Genomic DNA, 23,690 nt, shown 5'->3' on the forward strand with positions numbered 1-23,690 from the left:
CATTTATCATGAGCAAGTCAGTAGATACTGCCCTGAATACCATCGTGTCATGGCTTGAGGAAGTCATTAGGCTTAAGCAATTCGCTGTTGGGACATTCCTTGATATAGAGGAGTTTTCAATAAAGTCATACCGGAAGCAGTGGTATCTGCTTTGGACGGCCTTGGGGTTGAATCAAACCTCAAACACCTCATTTTCAGTCTTCTGTGCGACAGAGAGATTGAAACAGAATGGGGAAACTCACGTGCTGGACGAAATGTGAGTTCTCTATCCGCTTTTATGGATCCCGGTCGTTAAGGAACTGCTTAAAAAACTTGAAGAGCTTGGTTGTAGGGTGATTGCTTAAGCAGAGGACTTTACGAATTGATTCAAAAGTAACTTAGCGTCGTAACGAATTGGGTAGTCGTAAACGGTCTCGCCATCAACCCTGATAAAACGGAGATGGTTTTATTCACTAGAAGGCGCAAGATCCCGGCGGCACCGTTGGGAGACATCCGCTGCAACCAGCGGTTACAGTGAAATATCTAGGGATTGACCTGGATAGGATGCTTTTATGGAAGCCGAATACCGAAGAGAGAGCAAAAAAGGCATCGATTGCCTTGTATGCTGTAGAGGCGCCATTGACAAAGGGTCTTGGGGTCTCTCACCTAAAGTGGTTCTCTGACTCTACGTCACCATAGTCAAGCTCATTATGTTCCATGCAGTTTTTTTATTTTTTGGAGGGGTCTAGAAAATACCACACTTGCAAAGAAACTCGAGAGCGTTCTGCAGGTGGCACTCATCGGCATGTGTGGTGCACTAATGTCCACTCCAAACATGGCACTTAACGCCATCCTGCACATATTGCCCCCGTGAACATCGTCGGAAGGTGTATGGCTGCAACAGTTGCCTTCAGATTCAGAGAGTCTGGGAAATTCTCACTCACCTTGACTTCATACCGGATCACTTGGATCATGAAGTCGCTAAACCAAACTCTGGCGGCTCCTTCTCTACCCATATACCGGCGAGGGAGTTGTGAGTGGGAAGAAGCCGTTGGATGAGAGAGACATTGAGTTTCCTCACGGATGCATCAAAGCTGGTGTAGGGGTCTCCTGTCAGGAGCTCTCTATCAACTCCAGTTTCAGACTTCCTGACTATCTTAGTGTCTTCCAGGCCGAGGTTATCAGTAAGGCTAGCCTCTCCCTAGTCCTGGGGCTATTGGCGTCGACGCATTAGGACTGGGAATCCCACCAGACGTCATATGGAGAAGCTGTATGGAGGAGATGAGGTGGAAACAACTCAGAACTTCCTTCTTGACTGTCCTTTGTTTGGGAGGTCAAGACTTAAGCATTTTATACATATGTATCTTCAGACATCCCACCAACGGACTTGGTTTTGTGATCGGTCAGTTTGTATGGCTGGTATGTCCAACAATGGTCCGATATCGGTAGTCAGCAGCTTTTTGCGGAGAAAGGGACATATGCAAAATTTCAACACTGAGGGAATATTTGGCGTATCAAGAGACAATAACCCTTCTCGTAGTAGTTTGAAGATGAATCAGCTTGGTTAATGCTTATCCGCATAAGTGCACAACTGACTTTCTATTTATGTATATTTCCAATGCGCTCTTGAGACCATGCTACCGAATATACTATATATACTTGTATATCTACGCGTCAACACGCTTCTTTGGAGCTCTCAAATTAATGTTAATCAAAGTTAATTTAATTTCAAGCCACATAAAAATAAACGATGCATGTAATATCAGATATCATTCCCGCTTTAAGTGAGTTTTAAAGACATTTACTAAATTTTTGTCATTATTTCAGATCCGTTCACCAACCAACAAAATAGTTGAAACACAGTAAAACGGGAATACGCTTGTAGTACAACATGCCAGCGGAAACTAAAACTGCCACCGCTGGAACCGAGGCTGACACGCCTACCAAGAGCAAAAAAGCGAATACGACCGGAAAGGCGGGACTGGCGCGTGTCACGCTACTCGACGGCTCTCTACTTGATGTCACGATCGATGTGAGTACCGAAGCTCCTTCATACGTATATTATGTATATTAATATAACTTTATCATTTTTCTACTCCACCATTTAGCGCAAAGCGAAAGGTCGCGACCTCATAAATACCATTTGTGCGGGTCTCAATATTGTGGAGAAGGACTATTTCGGTCTTACTTATGACACACCATCCGATCCACGCACTTGGTTAGATTTGGATAAGCCGGTTTCAAAGTTTTTCCGTTCAGATCCGTGGGTGCTGCAATTTGCTGTGAAATTTTACCCACCGGAACCATCACAGCTGCAAGAGGATATTACGCGCTATCAGCTGTGCCTGCAAGTGCGCAATGACATACTCGAAGGTCGCTTGCCGTGTACATTCGTCACACATGCGCTGCTCGGCTCGTACCTGGTGCAATCGGAGATGGGCGACTACGATCCAAAGGAAATGCCAGATCGTCGCTATTTGAAGGACTTCAAAATAGCACCCAATCAAACGCCGGAATTGGAAGATAAGGTCATGGATTTGCACAAGACACATAAGTAAGTACACACACGCCTATGTATAAAGATACTCCAAAAATATAATTATACTTAAAAATTGTACTTACCAAATCTGCAGGGGTCAAGCACCAGCCGAGGCAGAACTACATTACTTGGAAAACGCCAAGAAGCTAGCTATGTACGGTGTTGATTTGCATCCAGCCAAGGACTCGGAAGGCGTTGACATTATGTTGGGTGTCTGTGCATCCGGTTTGCTGGTTTACCGCGACAAGTGCGTAGCCTGTCTTAGAGTTCGATGGTTTAACTATTAATGCAAACTTTATATTTGTAGACTACGTATCAATCGCTTCGCTTGGCCGAAGATTCTAAAGATTTCGTATAAGCGCCATCACTTCTACATCAAAATACGTCCCGGCGATTTTGAGCAATTCGAATCGACTATTGGCTTCAAATTGGCCAATCATCAGGCTGCAAAGAAGTTGTGGAAGTCGTGTGTGGAACATCACACATTCTTCCGACTGATGACACCAGAGCCGCCGACCAAGTCATCACTGTTCCCACGTTTCGGCTCCAAGTACCGTTACTCCGGACGTACTTTGTACGAAAGCAAACGGAATCCAATCGATCGCACAGCACCGAAGTTCGATCGTAGTTTGTCGGGCCGACGTCTGACTTCGCGTAGCATGGATGGTAAGCAGACGCACTTACAGTAAAACTCGCTTAAATGCCGCACGAACAGTGTCAGCTCTCTGAACTAAGTTCTTTTTCGCTGAGGTCCTTCTTCGCTGTAGACCTTCTATGTAGTAAGCTCAAAAATGTTGGTTATTTAAGCGGGTTCATTACTTAAGCGAGTTTTATTGTATTATAAACGGAATGAGGAAATAATAATTGATACTTGTCTTCTTTAAAAGCGCTCGCTATGGCCGAAAAGGAGAAGGATGCTCAGAAACGTCACACCATGGGACATCCACCAGAGCATATACCCGATTTTGAGTCGCCACGCAGTCGCAGTCCATTGAAAAAGGATAAAAAGGAGAAGGTATATTTCTGCGCTCTTTGCCCACAAATTAGTATTCTCATTAGGAGAACAGTTTCGTTTGAAATTTTGTTTTCTAACAACAAAAATATATTGTGTATATTTTTTTTGTTTTCAAGATTTTTCTTTTCAAAATTTACTGACAAAATTTATTTTCCTTCCTTTTTCTCGGTTTGTTTCCATTCTGTAATTAATACGTAAACACACAAAATTAACCAACTCACTAACAACAACAAAAAACATCAACCAAAAACATCAACAACAACAACAACGCAAATGTTGTGTAATAACGTATTAAAACGCTGTGAAAAAAATCGAAAAAATGCGCACAACCCACTCACACTCCTTATCCTATAACTATGTTCCAAAAAACTACAACAACAATCAATCACCTTAATGTGTGTAATAAAAACCGCAAATCAAAATTTTCTTTTCTAATTAATCATACATTTCATATTCATTTTAACCGCAACTAACCTAAAAAAAAATATTTGAAAATGCGCACAAACACAAAAAACACACATAATTCCAACAAAAAAAAAAAAAAAACACAATTGTTTGTTCCAAATAACCCCAAATCGTATAGTTAAAACGTGAATCGAGTACTGGTACAGCTTCCGCCTCTTCGCAGAGTTCACTCGAAGGTGATTATTCGACCCATACCGGTGCTGATGTGGCAGCCGGCGAGTCCGCCTCGGCCGTCGCCTATCTTGGCAAAGATCAGGTTAATTTCATTTCATTTTCAACGGTCAATTTCTATTCTCCTTTATTTTATTATATAATTATAACTAGTATATGCAAATTATATAATATTTACCTCGTACGAAATCTTACGTAACTATTTACGCTTTTATTTCCACCATTATTTATCTAGTTTATTTTTATATAGTGTATTTTTTTTTAACTCTGAGCTTTAAGTGTCTCTTGTCCTTACTCTTTTACGATTACTTTTGTCCTACAACAGTACCTGTTTGTTGTTGTTGTTCTTTCTCTAAAATAAACCTTGTCTTGTTTGGTGTTCAAACTGATGGTTAGGGTAAATTGTCGAGATTTATGGAACTGTTTAAAAAAAAATTCTGTATTCTTGATGCAAGAAAAGCTTTCCGGCTTCATACAATGTTTTTTTTTTTGGTAAATCAAAAAGGTAGATTTACCCATATTTCCTGAAGAACAACCTTAACTTCATTTCCGTTATACGCTTTGAGCTCTGTTAGCTTTGTCTCCATATAGGCCCACAGTTATTCAATGGGATTGAGGTCTGGATTCTGGTGTGGATGCGGCAGCATTTCTTTCACGTTATACCATAGCCATGCCTTAACCACTAAAGTAGTATATAGCTGTATAGGGTCGTTCTCCGGAACAAAGCACGATCCACCGCGTGTATATCCACCAATCTTATATACATATACATACGATATAAAAAGTCTTGCGGTATATTGTCGCTAAGCGCGTAAAAATTATCGTTTGGGTCAGCAAACCTTTTGATAGCTCAGAGCGCTAAACGTGTTTGATTGATTGTCGTATCTTTACAATGCATAGCTACCTTCAAAAAGGCAAAAATGCATCTCAAGCCGCCAATAAAATTTGTGCAAACTTTTGTCAATTTGATGGACCCGATACAGTTTCCATTTCCAACGCACTACGATGGTTTCTACGTTTTCGTTCTGGTGTAGAGTTGGTCGAAGATGCGCCACGCTGCGGAAGGCCTGTCGTCGAAAATTGCGATAAAATCGCTGAATTGTTCGAAAGAGACCGGCATAGTAGCCGCCGTAGCATCGGTCAAGAGCTGGGCATAAGTCATCAAAAATTCATTTCAATTTCCAATAAAAAAAAATCAATAAAAAATACCGCAAGACTTTTTTGACAACCCATTATAATATGTTTATAGTAAATGTGTCGCAATATTTCTCTTCAATAAGTGCGGCTTATTTCGTGGTGTTTACACTCTAAAATTGAGTAAATGCAAGAAGTTCAGGACAGTGGCCAGAAGAATAGTCTTTTGCAATGCAAGCTTCCTTCAATTCCTAAGCGATAACGATCACGAACGTTTTGGCGACGTCCTTGATACTCCGAGCAACTTTTTCTTTGAAAATTGTTTAGGCTTTCCGCTACCATGATGTCTTCTTGAATTCAGCGTTAATGTACTAAACAGTAGTATTTGGCAATATTGCCTATTTCACGATTAATTTTGTTCTCTTGCAAATGTTTGGCTACCAAAGATTGTAATTCGTGCGATGCTTGTTTGTTCACCAGTTTTTCTTCAAGAACCTCAACCACACAAATAATGATTTCTTAACAGAAAATTAAGTATTTACCATAATACCTACTAGATTAGGCTATACTGGACGGCCGTCATGCCATACATTGACCTGTCCAAAATGTTCACTTTTATGTGAGCTGAATTATCATAAATATATCATAAAGGATGTCAACACTTTTTTGAAATTTAAAAGCGACTTGTTAACTTATTTTGATACTTCATTTCGTACCTTGAACTATGAAGCTCCTTAGACGAGCCTGAGATAAGGTTGAACAGAAGCATAGCAGGTGTTCCAACGTCCCTCTTAAGGAATGTAAGGAATTACATTTTCTGCATTTATCACCGCTATTTATGTTCATACGACTCGCATGTGATGCCAATAAGTTATGACTAGACGTTGGACCAAGAAACATTCCGTATGAGTAAAAACCGTGTGAGTAAAAAGGTTAGGTTAAGTTAGGTTAATCTGGTAGGTCAATAGGTCACGCATAGACCAGTTCTGGTTCTTTGGAGATGCATGGAGTATGGAGTTCAGTTGCTACGTCCAAGAGAAGTAGTCAGCCTTAAGAATGCCTGAGCTTGGCGCGTATTTTAACGGACTCTGTTGCCTTTTCGATACCTTTTGCAGTGTATCATACTGTGGGCACACCAGATGATTATAGTAAAAAGCATGCGTGAGTAAAAAGCTTGCATATTTTCTTCGTAAGGCATTTCATCTCGCTATAATCCGTCGTTCAGTCTTTTCGGAAATTTCATTGTATATCGTTTTTAGTGATTTCCGTACACACTAAACTGGTTCATCTCGCTCTCGTCAGCTATTTCGTTTCTCGAATCCGTTCGTTGCTGTCCAGTGGGATGTTAATGAGAATAAATGCGACCTTAATATGCTGTTGGGCTTTCGACGTACATATGTATATATATTGATCTTATTTAGGTTGTTTCCTCCGTTGTTAGTTATCTAAGCCACTTTCCTCGCAAAGACTTGCGCCTGCAAGATACTGCAGTATTCTGGAAGCTAGCTGAAAGGGTTGTCTGAAATCCATAATATAAGATTCCTCTCTTGTTACTCTTAGTTTCAAGTTAAAAACTGAACTATTTCAGACTTCAGTGTTAAGCCACTTCACATTCAAAATATCTCTTCTGTACAAATATTTTTTGGTTCACTGTAGGCTACTCATTCCAATAATAATTTACACACGGCTTTTATATAAACCGAAAAAAACTTATTTTCAGCATACAAAAATTTCACAAAATTTTTTTTAAGCTAATTTCATAATCATTGCCTTGGCTAATTATATTAGACTCTCTTTTTGGCCTCATTTACCACAATTATATAAATATTTTTATGCTCAATGTGCTTTTGCTAATGCTTAATCCCTATATTATAATTCGAAATAAATTTCTAAGGCAACAAATTTTCGTAAGCGACAAGTTTTCAAACAAATTTTGAAGCATATAAACTTTATTCTTTAGAAAAACTCAAAAGTTAATTACGCAAACCTAGGTTGGTTCAAGAGAACGTCATGGATAATTTAAATTTTAAAAGTTTGAACTCAAACTTCATTTTGAACAAGAGAGCAGATGAAAGCAGTGGCGGGGCCAGACGTTCTTTATGGGGGTTTTTCATTCAACATATTTCTATAATTGAAGTTATTTCGTAAAATCCTCTGCATTTAAAAGCAGTTTCAAACTCAAAGAAGCGAAGTCGTATCTTTCAGAGATACCGAGAGCAAACTTAAGGGGGGTTTTCTTTTCTGAGGATATCGGAGATATTTCGTCTTGCCGTTGTTCACTACCCATTTGCCTCGCTTCTTTAACCAGTCTTTGGAACTCGTCTCAATACTTGTCCCGTCCATCTCACTTCTTGGACGGTGATGTCAGTTTTTACTCTTACGAAGGCATCAAGCAGCTGGGTAGCGGCATTTTCTCAATTAAGGGTCCGGACAATGCATCGTAATCCTTAATGCGTTGGCCGTGGTCGTCATCCGAGGCTGTTGTTTCCTTTTCATTGGGAGCGTTTTTTACGCGGTGGGTCCCAAACCCAGTGTACAACCATGGGGAAGGATGGTTCGCCTTCCACTTTAGCTCGCCTTCAAACAGATGTTCTTGGACTATCCAGAAAATACTTGGTCTAAGACCGAAAGTCGAGAGCTACTTCAGCCAAATATTGTTTCTGGCCACTCCCAAGAGAATGCATATCAGAGAACTTTCCTCACTTGCATGAACTTCTATACATGACTCCATCCGACAGACAGAAATATAATGATTTCAGAAAATAGGGATCTGAGCTCACGCATTATGAGTTGTCATCACATCGCCGATTGAGACGAAATATTTTCAAAATTCTCTTTTAAATATTCACGTTAAGGTGTAAGTAATGTTCTTCTCGAAAGCAATTTTTCCAGCGACTTTTTTAACGATGTTCAGTTGGGCCTCATTGGAGAAAACAATATGCCTATTCTTGATTGCTTAATTGAGACCGTTTGTGTAAATCCAGAAGAGTGAAAGAAGGTTGTTTAAGGGAAAACGTTGTTTGTGCTATGTTTGAAAATAACTGTATATACTATATACATATGTTAATTTATGAGCTATCAATATATTTCTACAAAAGTGTTAAATTTGTCGCTTATGTCATTTTGTTCGAAGATCTGTCTATATGTTGCTAATTCTTTAAGGATATTGGCGTACATAAATGTATCTATATGTAATATACTTATTTACGATTACCAAATCGTTTGAAACCTAAAATTCATATAAATGTTGATTTTTGTTCCCATATTTTTGTTGTAATACATAATTACAACACCAACATTGTTCACACATACCTGATGCTCGTACATAAGTATGTATAAATATAGGAAAATCCTACCATAGAACCAATTGTGCAGAATTTCTTTCGTCATATCAATATACAAATCATATACATACACACATACATATATATTATATCGTCACCTAAAATGCAAAATAACGTAACATCACTTTTCATAAGTTTACTGGCGATGGAAAACCGATATAATCGAAACCACTCAAATTGAAACGAAATTTGAGTTTTGGTTATAATTAATGGTTATATATTGGTTACCAAACACTCATATATTGCAACAATATTTTAGTTGTGGTTATAAAATGGTTATATATTGGTTACCAAACACTCATATATTGGTTACCAGACACTCATATATTGGTTATCATACACTCATATTGAAACAAAACTTGAGTTTTGATTATAAAATGGATGATTATATATTATATCTGCCAGCGATTTTTGATTTTGTTTTTTTTGATGTTACGCTGTTTTGCACTTTAGGTGTCGATATGAAGCTATAAAGATACATACATACATACATATGTAAATAGTAGACACTTAAATGTTTCAGTAAAACCATGCCCATAAGCTATATCTGTTATCGATCAATTACATATACATACATAAAAAATCACTACATGCACATATATATAAATATTAGGGTGAGCCAAAATAAACTAAAAACTTATACTCGTATATATTATAGCTTAAAATGAAAATGTTATCAGAAAAGAAAATAGATCTGAAAGGCAGAATTTTTAGCTTGATTATAAAATGTTGTAAAAGGTGTTAGCATTTTTTTATATTAAAAATAACAAAAATTTAAGAACGTTTAAAATAAATTAAAATAAATTTTCTTTCAATGCGGGTTATTATAGAGCGCAAAATTTTTGTAAAAGTTAATATTAACGGAATTTTTTTATATGAAAATTTGTACCTATATTTAAACGATTTGAAAAATAATAAAAAATTGAAAAGTTAAAAAAATCTTTTATCAGCGAATTTTTTTCATTTCAAAAATTTTTTTATCAAAAAATTTGTGTATTTAAATCATTTGAAAACTGAAAAAAAATTGAAAAGAAAAAATCAATATTTTCCTGCATATGACTTCATTTAAAACCATAAATTCCTTAATAATTTTTTTTGACTCACCCTAATATCTATATACATATGTATGTATGTATATACATATTTATCATATAAAACATAATAAATACACCTAGTTGTACACATGCATAACTGTTATCATAATCTATTACATATATTTTCATTATTTGCTGTTTTTTATGTAAAGAAATGATAAGTGTCTATTATTGGTAATACAGGGTGTTGCAACTTTACGTGTTTCAAACGGCGCTTAAAGACAAATGAACAGTGATCCAATAAACTCGTATGCCATAACAAAGATTATTGTTATGTGCAAATCTAATTAAAGTTTCATCGTTCGAAAAATGCATTAGGGTGCTCACAAATAATTAAATTTTTTTTTTAACTTAATTTTTAAAATTTTTTTTATTTGATCTAATCTATTTAAAATTGCATTGTACCAAAAATATACTAGGGTACTCAAAAATAATTAAAATTTTTCTTCAAATATTAATTTTTAAATTTTTTTATTTGTTCTAAGAACAAAAAGAAACTTTAACTGTGGCTATAATACTCTGCACAGGGGCATTTTATACAGCATGAAAAGGTATGAAACGAATTTTAACTTGATTTTGATCAACCCGATTATATGGTAGCTATAAGTTTTAGTGGTCCGAGTTGAGTCACTTTTGCGAGTATATACAGACGGACAGATGAATCTGACCGACTCAGTTCGTGAACCGGATCATTTGAACATTTAAAGTGCCTCCGACGTTTCATATTGGATATTACACATTTTTTTGAAAAATAAAAATTTTTTGAAGTACCCTAATGTACAAATATTTTAAAAGTTATATGTTATTCAATTTTAAAATTTTAATTTTTGGCATAAAAAGCTGCTACAAAAAGCGCGAATAGCTATTAATAAATATTAAATTTTTTTTTAACCACCCTAATGTACAAATATTTTAAAAGTTATGTGTTACTCACTTTAAAAATTTTAATTTTTGGCAGAAAAAGCTGCTATAAAAAGCGCGAATAGCTATTAATAAATATTACTTTTTTTTTAACTACCCTAATGTACAAATATTTTAAAAGTTATGCGTTATTAAATTTCAAAATTTTAATTTTTGGCAGAAAAAGCTGTTATAAAAGGCGCGAATAGTACAGGGTATAAAAAAATAAAAATTGTTGAAGCACCCTAATGTAAAAATATCTTAAAAACTATGTGTTATTAAAATTAAAAATAAAAAAAATTTCAAAATTTTAAATTTAATTTCAAAATTTTAATTTTTGGCACAAAAAAGTTGTTTTAAAAAATAAAAAAATTTTTGAAGTACTCTAATGTACAAATATTTTAAAAGTTATATGTGTTATTCGCGAATAGTTATTAATAAATATTACATTTTTTTTAACTACCCTAATGTACAAATATTTTCAAAGTTATGCGTTATTAAATTTCAAAATTTTAATTTTTGGCAGAAAAAGCTGTTACAGGGTATAAAAAAATAAAAAATTTTCAAGCACCCTAATGTAAAAATATCTTAAAAACTATGTGTTATTAAAATTAAAAATAAAAAAATTGAATACTTTTAAATTTAATTTCAAAATTTTAATTTTTGAAATAAAAAGCTGTTATAAAAAACGCGAATAATTAACTCCAAACTTATTGTACCACGAATTTTATGTTGCACTGTAAACACTTTGGTTCATACAAACGCATACACATGTGCATATATATATTGAATTTTTTGTGTTTTCATTAATACATAAGAACTGCTCATTACACACAGGCACCTACAAATATACAAAAGTAATCGTACATAGCATACAAATAACGGTTTTAAAGACAGCAGTTCAAAGAAAACTTGAAGAAAATATTTTTACGCTTTAAAGCTAACCGTAAGCTGCTGCTTTCTTCAGCCGCCGCTGCTTTAAGCTTTTATTTTTGTACATACACACAAAACACGCTCATTTACCATACATATATTATATCTTATAACTGTATGTGTGTATATAAAATTTATATTAAATAGCTGTAAGCATGCAAACGCTTTGCCAGTAATAACTTAAGCTCAGCTTTGTCTAAATTTTGACATGCTTCAATTTCATTATTTGTCATTGAGCACAAAACAAAAGTGCTAAAACTAATAACTGTTCTTAATTTCTCTTGCACCAAAAGGCCGACGCCGAAAAGGAGGCCAAATTGAAGAAGAAACAACAAGAAAAGGAGGAGAAAGAACGCAAGGAACGTGAAAAGAAGGAGAAGGAGGCGCTAGAGAAGGCTGCCAAGGAGAAAGCCGCCAAGGAAAAAGCCGCTAAGGCTGCTGCTGGCGCCGCCGCTGCGGGCATTAATGGTGTGTACAGCAAATTACATAAATATATTTATATAATTATAATTTTCTTTTGCTTGGATTACAGGCAATGATGATTTGAATGATTCCAACAAGTCGGAGAAATCAGGCAAAGGACGTGTAAGTATGCAACCAGCACACTGGGTGTCGCCATTATACTATAAAGGGTGATCCATTTCAAGGTGCCTTAGTATTTTAAAGAAAAAACACAGAAACTTCAAACTTAATGGGGAATGTTTATTATGTTTATATTCGAAAGAACATTCCTTGGCATTTATTTTTTTAAGATTATCGCTTTCAAATGTTGTCCACGGCATCCATTGAGTGCAATTTTCGATGACTCGTTCGAGCATTTCGACTGGTAACTGGCGAGTGACAAGCGTGATGCTCTGTCCCAAGACCTGAATCAAAGCGGGATTGTTCGCATAGACTTTAGACTTCACATATCCCCACAGAAAAAAGTCTAACGGTGTGATATCACATGATCTTGGTGGCCATTCGATGAAACGTGAAGTTAGCGCTCACCGAGAGTACTCTCAATACACTTATTGATTGATGTTATGTGTGGGAAGTGCTGTCGTCTTGTTGAAACCAAATGTCGCCGAGATCACGAGCTTCAATTTCAGACATAAAATAGTCGGTTATCATAGCGCGATTGCGTTTACCATTGACGGTTACGCTCTCACCGGCATCATCTTTGAAGAATTATAGACCGATGATTCTATCGGCCCACAAACCACACCAAACCGTTATTTTTCTGTATGAAATAGCATCTCTTGAATCTCTTCAGGTTGTTATTCGTCCCAAATGCGGCAAATTTAGCTTGTTTACATACCCATTGAGCCAGAAATGGGTCTCAGCGCTGAACAAAATTTTGCTTGAAAAAGTCTTGGAGCTTTTCAAGAGCCCATAGATGTCAAAAACTTTCACATTTGATAATGTATATTCACCAAATTTGGCATAGATTATTTTTCAGATGAAGCGCTGTCGCTTGGGAAGGTCGAGCGGCTTCACTTCTTGCGCAAGCTGTGTTTTTTACGCTTTCAATTTAAGATTTTGACGTAAAATGCGACAAGTCTTTCCATACGTCAGTTCGAACGGCGCCGAATCGCCTCTCCACGGTCTTCGTGTACACTCTCAGCGGCTTTACTGCGTGCTGGTCGTGGTCTATTCGGTCGAATATTATCCAATAATAAATGCTCATTACAGAATGTGAATTTTCGTAGTAAAATTGAAGGATTACTTACGAGTGATCTGTGAAAGAAAGGCTATTGGAAAAAGTACTTCTGCTTGGATCACCCTCTATATACCTCAGCTGTAAATTGATTAGTTTGTACTACTGTTATCTATTATAATGACAAATGCCCCGCCCACACAAGTATGCTTAGCGCGTACGAAGTGCGTTTCTGCCGAAGTCATGTCCACATCCGATGTGTTGTTATTGTGTACAGCGAACAGCCTGCATATGAGTGCATAGATGTCTCCAAGCTGTTTTTCCAATTCTATGGATTTTTATTTGTAGCGCATTTGCCCCCACCCCCGTCCAATTTATGTAACTTTAAATTAAATAGAACTTTTAAGTTAAGAATTAGTATGTAGTACTTAGTGTACCCATTATGTATGTAAATTGTATGTCTTGCTGTAGTGTACCCTTAAGTTTTACCTAATGATTTATTTGATTAGTGTTATATTTTTATTTATTCCCCGTTTATTTTTTGTTTTCTTTCTTTTTTAAACTTTTATGCAATTGGAAATATTTATGAATCAACGCATGTGCTAAACTGAATTTGATAACTTTTCGCGTGAAAAAAAAACATGATTGGTGTAAATCGACACACAACAGGGTGGTGGTCTCTTCTCGTCCGGTCGCAAGAGCAAGAGCAGCTCGCCGACAAAGGAGCCGAAGGATAAAGATAAGTCCGGCAAGGCGAAGGATGGCAAGAGTGGTGAGTTGGTATACGCTGACTTGGAACTGGCTGCAGCCAATAATCAAGCCAATGATGATAACAATCGTGCCTCACGTCAACCTGGCCACACTAGACCCTATGAATACTCAGATGGTACTGGTGAAACTAGCCCCACGCGCAAATCATACATTCCCGGTGGTTTCCGTTATGATCAGGATCCGCAAAGCGGTAGGCAAGCCGGTCAAGATGGTGATGGACAATTGTCGCCCACGTCTGCACAAAAGAAGACCGCAATTGCCTTCAATTATGCGCCTGGTCATGATGATACGCTGAAGAAGACCGCAGAGAAATTGAAGAGCGGTCAGCTGTCGCCACGCACACGTGAAAAGCTCAATAAGGGTCAGTTGTCGCCCACAACACGCGCAAAACTACTTAAAGAAGCCAATCTGTCGCCGACCACACGTGCTAAATTGCAAGGTAGTGCCGTCGATGCGGCTGCCGCACCGCTAACTGATGCACAGAAGCGTTCTTATTCACCTTCCAAAGGTCAGTCGGCCGGTTATACTTCAGGTGCTCCGGGTAGTTATAAGCCATTAGTGGATCCCACAGCGGCATTCCTTGAATCCGAACGTTATAACAGAGATCCGTCGGCTGGTGCCGGTGCTGCGGCTGGTAAAGCTGCTACCGATGGTAAGGGTGCTGCAGTTGCCGGCGCAGCTGCCGGCTCACCTGCTGGTAAAGGCAGAGGTAGCACACCGGTTACGCCTACAAAAGCAGGTAGTGGTTTGGCTGCCGGCGCTGCGGCTGGTGGTGCTGCAGCAAAACCGAAGAAGAAGCGCGTCAAGATTATGGTAATCACATCCAAATTTGATCCCAACACCAAACGCATTGATGCTGAAAATGGCGTCATTGAACACTCCACGGGCATACTTGATCCGGAGACTGGCTTGATTGATAGTAAATATGGTCAGCTTGATCCGAAAAATGGCACTTTATTGGCTTTGAATACGAAGACGGGCAAAAATGAAATTTATCAGGGTGAAGTTGATCCCAAAACTGGCAATGTACACTTGGTTTCCGGTGTTGCTGATCCCAATACTGGACGTTTAGACGAGAGTTTGGGACAAATCATTTGTGTAACACCACAAGATAATCCAGTTGTTGAACTGATTGTTATCACAAGTCGTATTGATCCCGCCACGGGTAAGGTTGATACAGTTAACGGTGAAGTGGAACGCTCGCTGGGTGTACTCAATGTGGATTCGGGTCTACTTGATACTAAATATGGCGAAATAAATACCAGAACGGGTGAGCTAAAAGCGATTGATCCTAAGACCGGCAAAATTGTTGTAACTAAAAATGTGAAAGTCGACCCATCCACTGGGCAGATAACGTTATTGGGCGTCACAGATCCGAAAACAGGTAAACTGGATAACACACAAGGACGCATTATTGAAGTCGGACAGCAAATTGATCCAATTGTGGAGGTTACCTCGCTGGCTGGCAAATATGATTCCAAAAAGAATATCATCGATCCAAAAACGGCACAAGTTGAAACTTCAGGTGGCCAATTCGATCCGAAGGCTGGCAAAATCGATACGAAATATGGACAAATTGATTTGGTTAAGCATACAATTACATTCACTGATCCCAAATCGGGCAAAACCGTTACACGTGATATCAAAATTGATCCAGCAACTGGACAAATTGTGCTTAAGAATCAAATCAATCCGAAGAATAACAAACCCGATAAAGATTATGCACGCATTATATCGTTGCGCATTGTACAGCAACGTGTTGATCCCAAAACGAAAGCGCCCATTGCACAAGTCAGCTCGGCGAAGGACAAAGAAATTATTGTCGATCCGAAATCGAATCAAATTTGGATGCCGACCGGTGCTAGCGATCCGAACACAAAAGAGTCACAATACATTTCCAGCAGCGTGGATCCGAAGACCGGCTATGTTATCACAATTTACGGTTATCTCGATCCGAAAACGAACGAAATCAAGAAACAAAACAAACTCGATCCCAACACCACCAAAATCGAACCATCCTCAGGCAAAATTTACACAGCCACCGGCGATGTTGACAAAACTACTGGTGAACCACTCTATGCCACCACCCAAGTTGATCCGGAATCCGGCGATGTGTACACCAAAGTCGGACGTGTTGATCCCAAAACTGGCAAAATTGTTATTGTACGCGTACTGCTCATCTCCAAGACGGATGAGCGTGGTCGCCCTGAAGAAATCGATCCAGCGACATGTGAAATCGATCCGGTCTCTGGTCGAATTCTCAAGTTCTTCAATAAAACTGTTTATGTTTATACTATGATTGATCCAGTAACAGGTGAAATTGTACAGGTTGATCCAAATGATCCACGCTTTGCGGGCGCACGCACCACCGTCACACAAACTATGACACTAACAGGCGAAATTGATCCAGTAACCGGACGTATTAAGAGCGAATACGGTGACATCGATCCAAATACAGGCGATATCGATCCAGCCACAGCAGTACGTGATCCCGTCACAGGCAAACTAATTCTTAATTATGCACAAATCGATCCATCGCATTTCGGCAAGGAAGCCCAAGTCAGCACTACCACCGAGACCGTACCAATTACGCGCGAGCAGTTCTTTGAAGGCGTCAAACATATGGGCAAGAATGCGCTGCGACGCGACTCCGAAGCCAGTTCGGACGATGATATGACACAACAGTATGGCAGTGAGCATATCAAGGATATGGTGCTGAACAGTCCCAAAAATGCGGATGGTACAACAGTAACTACGACCACAACCAAACAAACGGGCAAATTCGGTACACCGACTGTGGTGAAAACGACCACAAAGCAAGTACTCACCAAGAACGATGACGGCGTGACGCACAATGTGGAGGAGGAGGTGCGCAATTTGGGTACCGGCGAGGTCACCTACTCAACGCAGGAACACAAGGTTAGCAAGTCATACTTTGAGTAAGGTTCTTACTATAGCTAGTTTAGCGCACGTGTGGTAGTTTCAAAGCAATTGAAGTTATTAGAGTTTTGCTCTGAATTTATGTTAATACGAATGTGTTTTTAGTAGCACCGAATTCGGTAAAAAGTTTCGCACTTTTGTGAAGTTCGAAATTATATTTTGTACTCATTTTCGTAAGTAATGAGTATCTGAATTTATTGGTTAGTATTTATAGGCAATCAGTTAGCTAGAACTTTTCATTTTTACACATAATTTTTAACGGTATGCCCCAATTGGTTCGTCAGCTTTCGTGAATGCTATTCCGAAGTTTATGTGGAGTAAGTAAATTGTAGTTGAATATTTGTAGTAAAGTATTTAAGTTGGTACGAATGATGCATGAATTTAATGTTTATGAGCTTGTTGTTTAATTCCGATGAAATCATTTAACCACATATAAGAAACCCCCATTTAGAGTTAAAAAGATTCTCATTTATAGCTATGCATATATACCTACATTTCGCTGGGAACCCATCAAGTTACTAAAAAGTTTATACTAAGTACCAGTATATACATAAGTACTTATTTTGCACCCTTAGTTAAAGTAATATCTGAAAGGATTTGCAAAGCGCATTACGTCGAAGCAAAGGGTTAAGATCAAGTAGGTCTATCATACCGCTACCTCGAATATCTCGTTATGATACATTTTTGAATAATGAATAATTTCATCAACCTTACTTACGACACAGACTTTGACAGAGCTTCTGAACTATCCACATATTCGAATATCCATTGACAGAAAATACACGAATATTGAGTATTGAAGTTTTGCAGTAATTCGGTTAATCGGAATTACAAATTTCCGGTAAAAATTCATATTTTCGGATGGAACACATAACTGTTGTTCGAAATTAAACTTTTTGGTTATGCCAAATTACGAATTTCGGAAATTTAATGGAATGTTCGAAAATACGTCGACCGAAAACTTAAAAATATTATGGATTATTTTCGGATAGAACACATAACTGTTGTTCGAAATAAAATTTTTTTGGATATAATGAATTACGAATTTCCGAAATTTAACAGAATATTCGAAAATACGTCGACAGAAAAGTCCCAAATATTATGGATTTTATTCGGATAATCCATTGTTCGGAATTCAACTTTTTTGGTTGTGCCGAATTACGAATTTCCGAGATTTAACAGAATATTCGAAAATACGTCGACAGAAAAGTTCCAAATATTATGGATTATATTCGGATAATCCATTGTTAGGAATGAAATTTTTTGGATGGATATACAGAACTACAAATTTTCGAATTTAATAGAATGTTAGAAAATACGTCGACAAAAAACTTAAAAATCTTATGGTTTAGTTTCGGATAGAAAACATAACTGTTGTTGGAAATAAAATTTTTTTGGATATAGCGAATTACGAATTTCCGAAATTTAACAGAATATTCGAAAATACGTCGACAGAAAAGTTCGAAATTTTATGGATTGAGGTTTTGCGACTATTTGGTTAGCCGGAATAACGAATTTCTACTTAAAATATAGTTTCGGTTATCAGACATAACAATTGTTCGAAGTTTAAGCGAATGTTCGAAAATCCGTCGACAGAGTAGTGCTAAACGTCGTGGATTCCATTTTTGCAATAATTTGGTTATGCGGAATTACAAATTTCCGGTAAAAGTGCATATTTTCGAATATAATGAAATCGAAATTAAATTTTTTTGGATATACTGAATTACGAAATTCCGAAATTTAATGAAATGTTCGAAAATCCGTCGAGAGAAAAGTTCCAAATATTATGAGTTATTTGGTTTGTCGGAATTACGATTTGGATAAATAACAATTGTTTGAAATTTAAGCGAAAAATTCCGTCGACAGAGTAGTTTGGTAAACGTAACAATTTCAACAATGCATATTTCCGAATATAATTAATAATTTTTTGGTTATGTCCAAATACGAATAACCGAAATTTAATAGAATGTTCGAAAATTCGTTGACAGAAAAGTTCCAAATATTATGAATTTCGTTTTTGCGATCATTTGGTTATCCGGAAGTTCGAATTTTTGGTTAGAATGCCTTTAGGTGGGTAATTTACATAACAATTGTTCCATATTTAAGAAGATAGGTCTTTTTTTTTTATAATATATCAAAATTTTCTTTGAACTTTGTTGATGTTCGAAAACGACTTTCTTTTAGATCTCTCAATTTCTAGCTAATTGAGTATTAGACCTTTGCAGCAGATCATACATTTTTGTGTTCTGGACATCCAAAAATAATTTTCGAAATTCGAATTTTACATTTAGTTCTCCGAATATTGATATTCCGTTCAAAGTGTTGAAAATTTTGATTAAATCCCTCCCCTAAAGAATTTTAAAGATTTCTAGCATTAGAAATTTCAAAATAGTATACCGTGCCATAAGAGCGAGTCAACCTTGCAGGAAACTCTTCCTGCTTGTTCAGTTTATATTTTAGTCCAACACTGATTGTGTATTTTTCATGTGTGGTGAATATAAGGTAACCTAATATCAATAATATCAGAGAAACAGGGTGACTCGATTTATAGTCATCCAGATCCAGATCCTAAAAGCGAGTCAATCCTTTCAGGAAGCTCTTACTACTTGTCAGTTTATATTTTAGTCCAACACTGATGGTGTATTTTTCATGTATGGTGAATATAAGTCCATCTTTTATAAATAATATCAGAGAACCAGGGTCTGTGAGCAGTTTTATAGCACCCAGCTTCGAATACAGTTTGAAGCTCTGTCGTCAACCGCACACTGAAAATAAAGCAGCTGCCATAGCATATTTTTTTTATTTGTGCAACCCTGCTTTAAACCATTGTGCTTTGCTAAACAACGGTATTAAAATAAATCTTCATTATTAACCATTTACATTTACTTATGACATTTTTTGTTTTTTGCAATCATTTCAACAACCTGGTTTGCTTTCATTTCCTTTGTTGTACACTTATGACGAAATATACGAAAAATAAAAAAAAAAAAAAAATTAAAAACCAACTAACCAGGCTGATGCCGATGTGAGCGGTGCTTATGTAACGGCCACCGCTGTAACCACGCGCACAGCCACAACCCACGAAGATCTGGGCAAGAAGGCCAAAACCGAACAACTCGAAGAGAAGACCGTGGCGACAACGCGCACCCATGACCCCAACAAGCAGGAGCAGCGCGTCGTTACGCAGGAAGTAAAGACCACAGCCACAGTGACCAGCGGCGATCAGGTAAGCGACAAGCGACACGAGCGAGTAGCGAGTAACGAGGACAGTAACGAGAGCGCTTAGTAGTGCCGCAGGACTCGCGAGTTTTGTGGCGCGCTCAAGCAGCGTTGCATGTTTCCCACATTATTATTGCACGTTTTATTTCTTTTTAGTTTTCATAATTAATAATTTCATAATTAAATTAAAGCGTTTCTTTACTTTGCATTATATTTATTTCGTCTACTCGTATGTTGATTGATTGCCGTACTCGTTGATTGCATTTAACCGTACTGTTGTATGAAATGAAACTAATAAACCGAACTGTGTTTGCAATGTGTTTGCCATATATAATTTGTACCAAAAAAAAAAAAAAATCGAAAAAACGCAATTAACAAACTGTAGTTCCGAGACCGTGGAGACAGTATTTCATCGACTAGCTCTGGCGACTCGGGCACACCCATCGATGGCCCATACGACGGGTCCAGTGTGGTGCGTACCGCCTACGAAAAGGTTTGTCTCATCAAAAAATAACACACATACACACCAACACACATAAATCACATATGATCCATTCACTTTTTCACTTTTCAACTTTTCTATATATCATATATATGTATGTATTTAGTATAGATGTAGTCTCCTTATGCAGCATTTTTCTAGTAACTATAATTGTACTCTTATATTGCGCCAAGTACCAGTCGTTCATTGTTCACACATCATCCACAGCAGCCACACTTTGTTTTGGCAGTTCTGGCGACAAGAAAATACTAATAGTTCTTTGTTGTATTTGCCGTTTTCAGGGACATGGTAGCTACGCCGCTGTACCCGGTCCACATGTTGAACAAACCCGCGTCATTTTAGGTGAGGACACACCTGGCTACTCCGGACACGGCGAAATCGTTTCAACACAAACGCTCAGCAGCAAAACGCGAACTGTGGAAACTATTACCGTAAGTTGGAACTCAAATCGAAATTAATTAGAGTTTCGTTATTGACTTTACGTAGCTTATACCCAAGGCATTATACTTCCTTTGAAAAAAGCGTATTTCTAAACTTATTAGAGCCGAGCAGATGCCTTTGAAATGTTTAAACAGTGAAAGAAATTCATAGTGGTTTGAAAGCCATTGGCAACGAAACTTTCTACCACGGCGCCCTTCCTCTTTTCGACCTTAAATCGAGGTGGAGAAGAGGAAGCGGGGCTTGGTAGAACTTTGTTGGTTTAAAAATGGGTTTTCTCTATTTGCGGCGGAGCTATGGGTTCTGTAGAATATTTGTTGGAGATTAAAGTAAAAGTCCCAAAATTTCGATTTTTGATTTTTTCACAAAACTTTTGCGGTTATGTGAAAAAATGTTGAGACAATAAGTAAGAAAGAGCTAGGTTCGGGTGTTCTCGCAACTTGCAAGAGTCAACACCAGGGAAAACCTTAAGATGTAAAACGTCAATCAGAGTATCGGAATTTAAGCAATTTTATATATACTCTATATAACTCATACATTGACCGATATTTTCGGCATAAGATTTGTTAGAAAAACGAAAATCATTATACGTACTATATGGGAGTTAGGATAGTAATGACCCGATTTTTTCTATTAACTATTATCCTAGCACATACTAAAAAAAAAATTCCTGTGTTTCAAAAAATCCAATCATATGGAGCAAAGTCAGCCGAAGTCAACCCATTTTTGACATACAGACATGCCAGTGTTAGAGAAGGATTATACCGCAACAAATGCAATTATCAATTACACATCGAGAGCGCCCGACGATTTAATTCTCCGAGAGCTGTGAAATTTACTCACGAAGACCGCCTGTGTTATCACTATTTACGGTTATCTCGTTCCGAAAACAAACGAAATCAAGAAACAAAACAAATTCGATCCCAAGACCGCCAAAATCTAATCATTCTCAGGTCAGATTTATACAGCCACGGCGATGTTAACCAAACTATTGGCGAACCACACTATGCCACCACCCAAGTTGATCCTGAATCCGGTGATGTGTACACCAAAGTCGGACGTGTTGATCGCAAAACTGGCAAAATTGTGATTGTACGCATAGTGGTCATCCCGTGGTCGTCCTGAAGAAATCGATACAGCGACTTGTGAAATCGATCCGGTCTCTGGTCGGATTCTCAAGTTCTTCAAAAAACTGTTAATTTTAGAAGAGTACAGAAAAAAATTAAAAACTAAAAAAAGTAAAAAATTTCAAAAATTATGAGCTGACGAAGTGGGGGGTCTCTAAAAATTTCCACGTGACCATACCCATGATTTTAACCCTTCTAGTTATCTGAAACCAAAAAAAAAAAAAGATTATTAATCTGGAATAATGTCGCAATGGCCGGAACTACGGAAAAGTGGGAAAATTTTTTTTTTCACAAAATGGCGACTGCCTGAAAAAAAAAAGTTTTTTTGGATCACTTTTTCTGACTATTTCGATTTTTTTAAAAATAATAAAAATAAAAATTTGGGGATGGGGCTAGTTCTAACCTTTGACAAAGCCTATATCTATAAAAATTTCAAGTAAATCGATCCAGTAGAACCTGAGAAATCGTGGGTATCGTTCCGAAAAAGTCAGTTTTGAGAAAAACGCGTTTAAAGTTTAGGAGACAATTCTAGTGAACCCGGACGCCACGTCACAAAATCGGCTGTATCTCCGAAAATAAGTCGAATTTTGAAAAATCCTTCCAAGGTCATATTTTTGAACGTCTAAACTTTCAAGATATGCAAAAAAAATCGATTTTTTCAAAATCCTAGACAAGAATAACCCCTTAAAAAGTAGCTAATGATGCCTTGGGTATATTATTATAAAATTTCCAGTGAACTACTTAAGTAATTGTATTTGTTTCAGCTTAAAACTGTATATTTTGTATATATGTATCTGTGAAAGTTCGTCTATTTTATCTAATTAAAATATCAAAAATAATATCTGTAGTTGCATTATACGATTTGCGGTATATGTGTATGTCAGTAGCTCTTGTTTGTCCAAAATAGTGTAAAATATGAAGTGCTTTTGGGGTTGGCGGTGTTTTTTCTAGCTGTAAGCTTGAAATATGCGCCGAAAATTTGCAGAAGAAATTTGTAATTTATGGTTTTTTTACTTGTTACTCTTCTCAGGAACATTGGACCGATAGCAGGTTACGTCATTACATCTGTTTGAGAGTTGTGGTCTTTGCGCCGTCTCACTTGATTTTATTTTTGCTATTTTATGCAGTAACGACTTTCTTCATGGTAGTTGAGGTCCGCCCCGACTTCTGCTTCCTTGCGCATTCCAGTCAAGCGAATTCCAGTACTTATATTGAAGGCTGCAGTCTTCCTGAGAGTATGATCTATCCAGCGCAATTTCTTGCAATTATTATTATATATTTATTGCGCTTAGTTGCTTGTAGCTTGGACCCAGTGTGTTCTGCAGTTGATTCGTGAACAATTGTTGTTTAAGGCTTGGAGTCTGTGAGTGATGTAGTTCTGGATCAGTCATGTTTTGCTTCCATACACCAGCGTCGACTTCACGCAGGCGTTGAATATTCTGTGCTTTGTGTTTCTGAAGATTTGCGAGCTCCAAATGCC

General features: G+C 37.4%; 1 protein-coding gene across 11 annotated transcripts in view; it reads left to right on the plus strand.

Moving 5' to 3' along the window:
• Window positions 1-23,690, plus strand: part of LOC126757542 (protein 4.1 homolog) — a 107,331-nt gene that overhangs the window by 81,054 nt on the left and 2,587 nt on the right. For 6 of the 11 annotated variants that reach the window (XM_050471525.1, XM_050471526.1, XM_050471527.1 and 3 more), the window contains 12 exons: window positions 1,807-2,011; window positions 2,088-2,533; window positions 2,613-2,765; window positions 2,826-3,184; window positions 3,406-3,533; window positions 4,117-4,254; window positions 11,868-12,042; window positions 12,107-12,159; window positions 13,883-16,903; window positions 19,938-20,150; window positions 20,529-20,636; window positions 20,927-21,076. In XM_050471525.1, the coding sequence (XP_050327482.1) occupies window positions 1,871-2,011; window positions 2,088-2,533; window positions 2,613-2,765; window positions 2,826-3,184; window positions 3,406-3,533; window positions 4,117-4,254; window positions 11,868-12,042; window positions 12,107-12,159; window positions 13,883-16,903; window positions 19,938-20,150; window positions 20,529-20,636; window positions 20,927-21,076 (5,085 nt within the window). In that variant the 5' untranslated portion in view covers window positions 1,807-1,870. The remainder of the gene's footprint in view (window positions 1-1,806; window positions 2,012-2,087; window positions 2,534-2,612; window positions 2,766-2,825; window positions 3,185-3,405; window positions 3,534-4,116; window positions 4,255-11,867; window positions 12,043-12,106; window positions 12,160-13,882; window positions 16,904-19,937; window positions 20,151-20,528; window positions 20,637-20,926; window positions 21,077-23,690) is intronic. The other 5 variants (XM_050471532.1, XM_050471534.1, XM_050471536.1 and 2 more) reach the window with 5 other exon arrangements.

Source organism: Bactrocera neohumeralis, chromosome 4 (assembly GCF_024586455.1).
Source record: "Bactrocera neohumeralis isolate Rockhampton chromosome 4, APGP_CSIRO_Bneo_wtdbg2-racon-allhic-juicebox.fasta_v2, whole genome shotgun sequence".
Classification (NCBI taxonomy): domain Eukaryota; kingdom Metazoa; phylum Arthropoda; class Insecta; order Diptera; family Tephritidae; genus Bactrocera; species Bactrocera neohumeralis.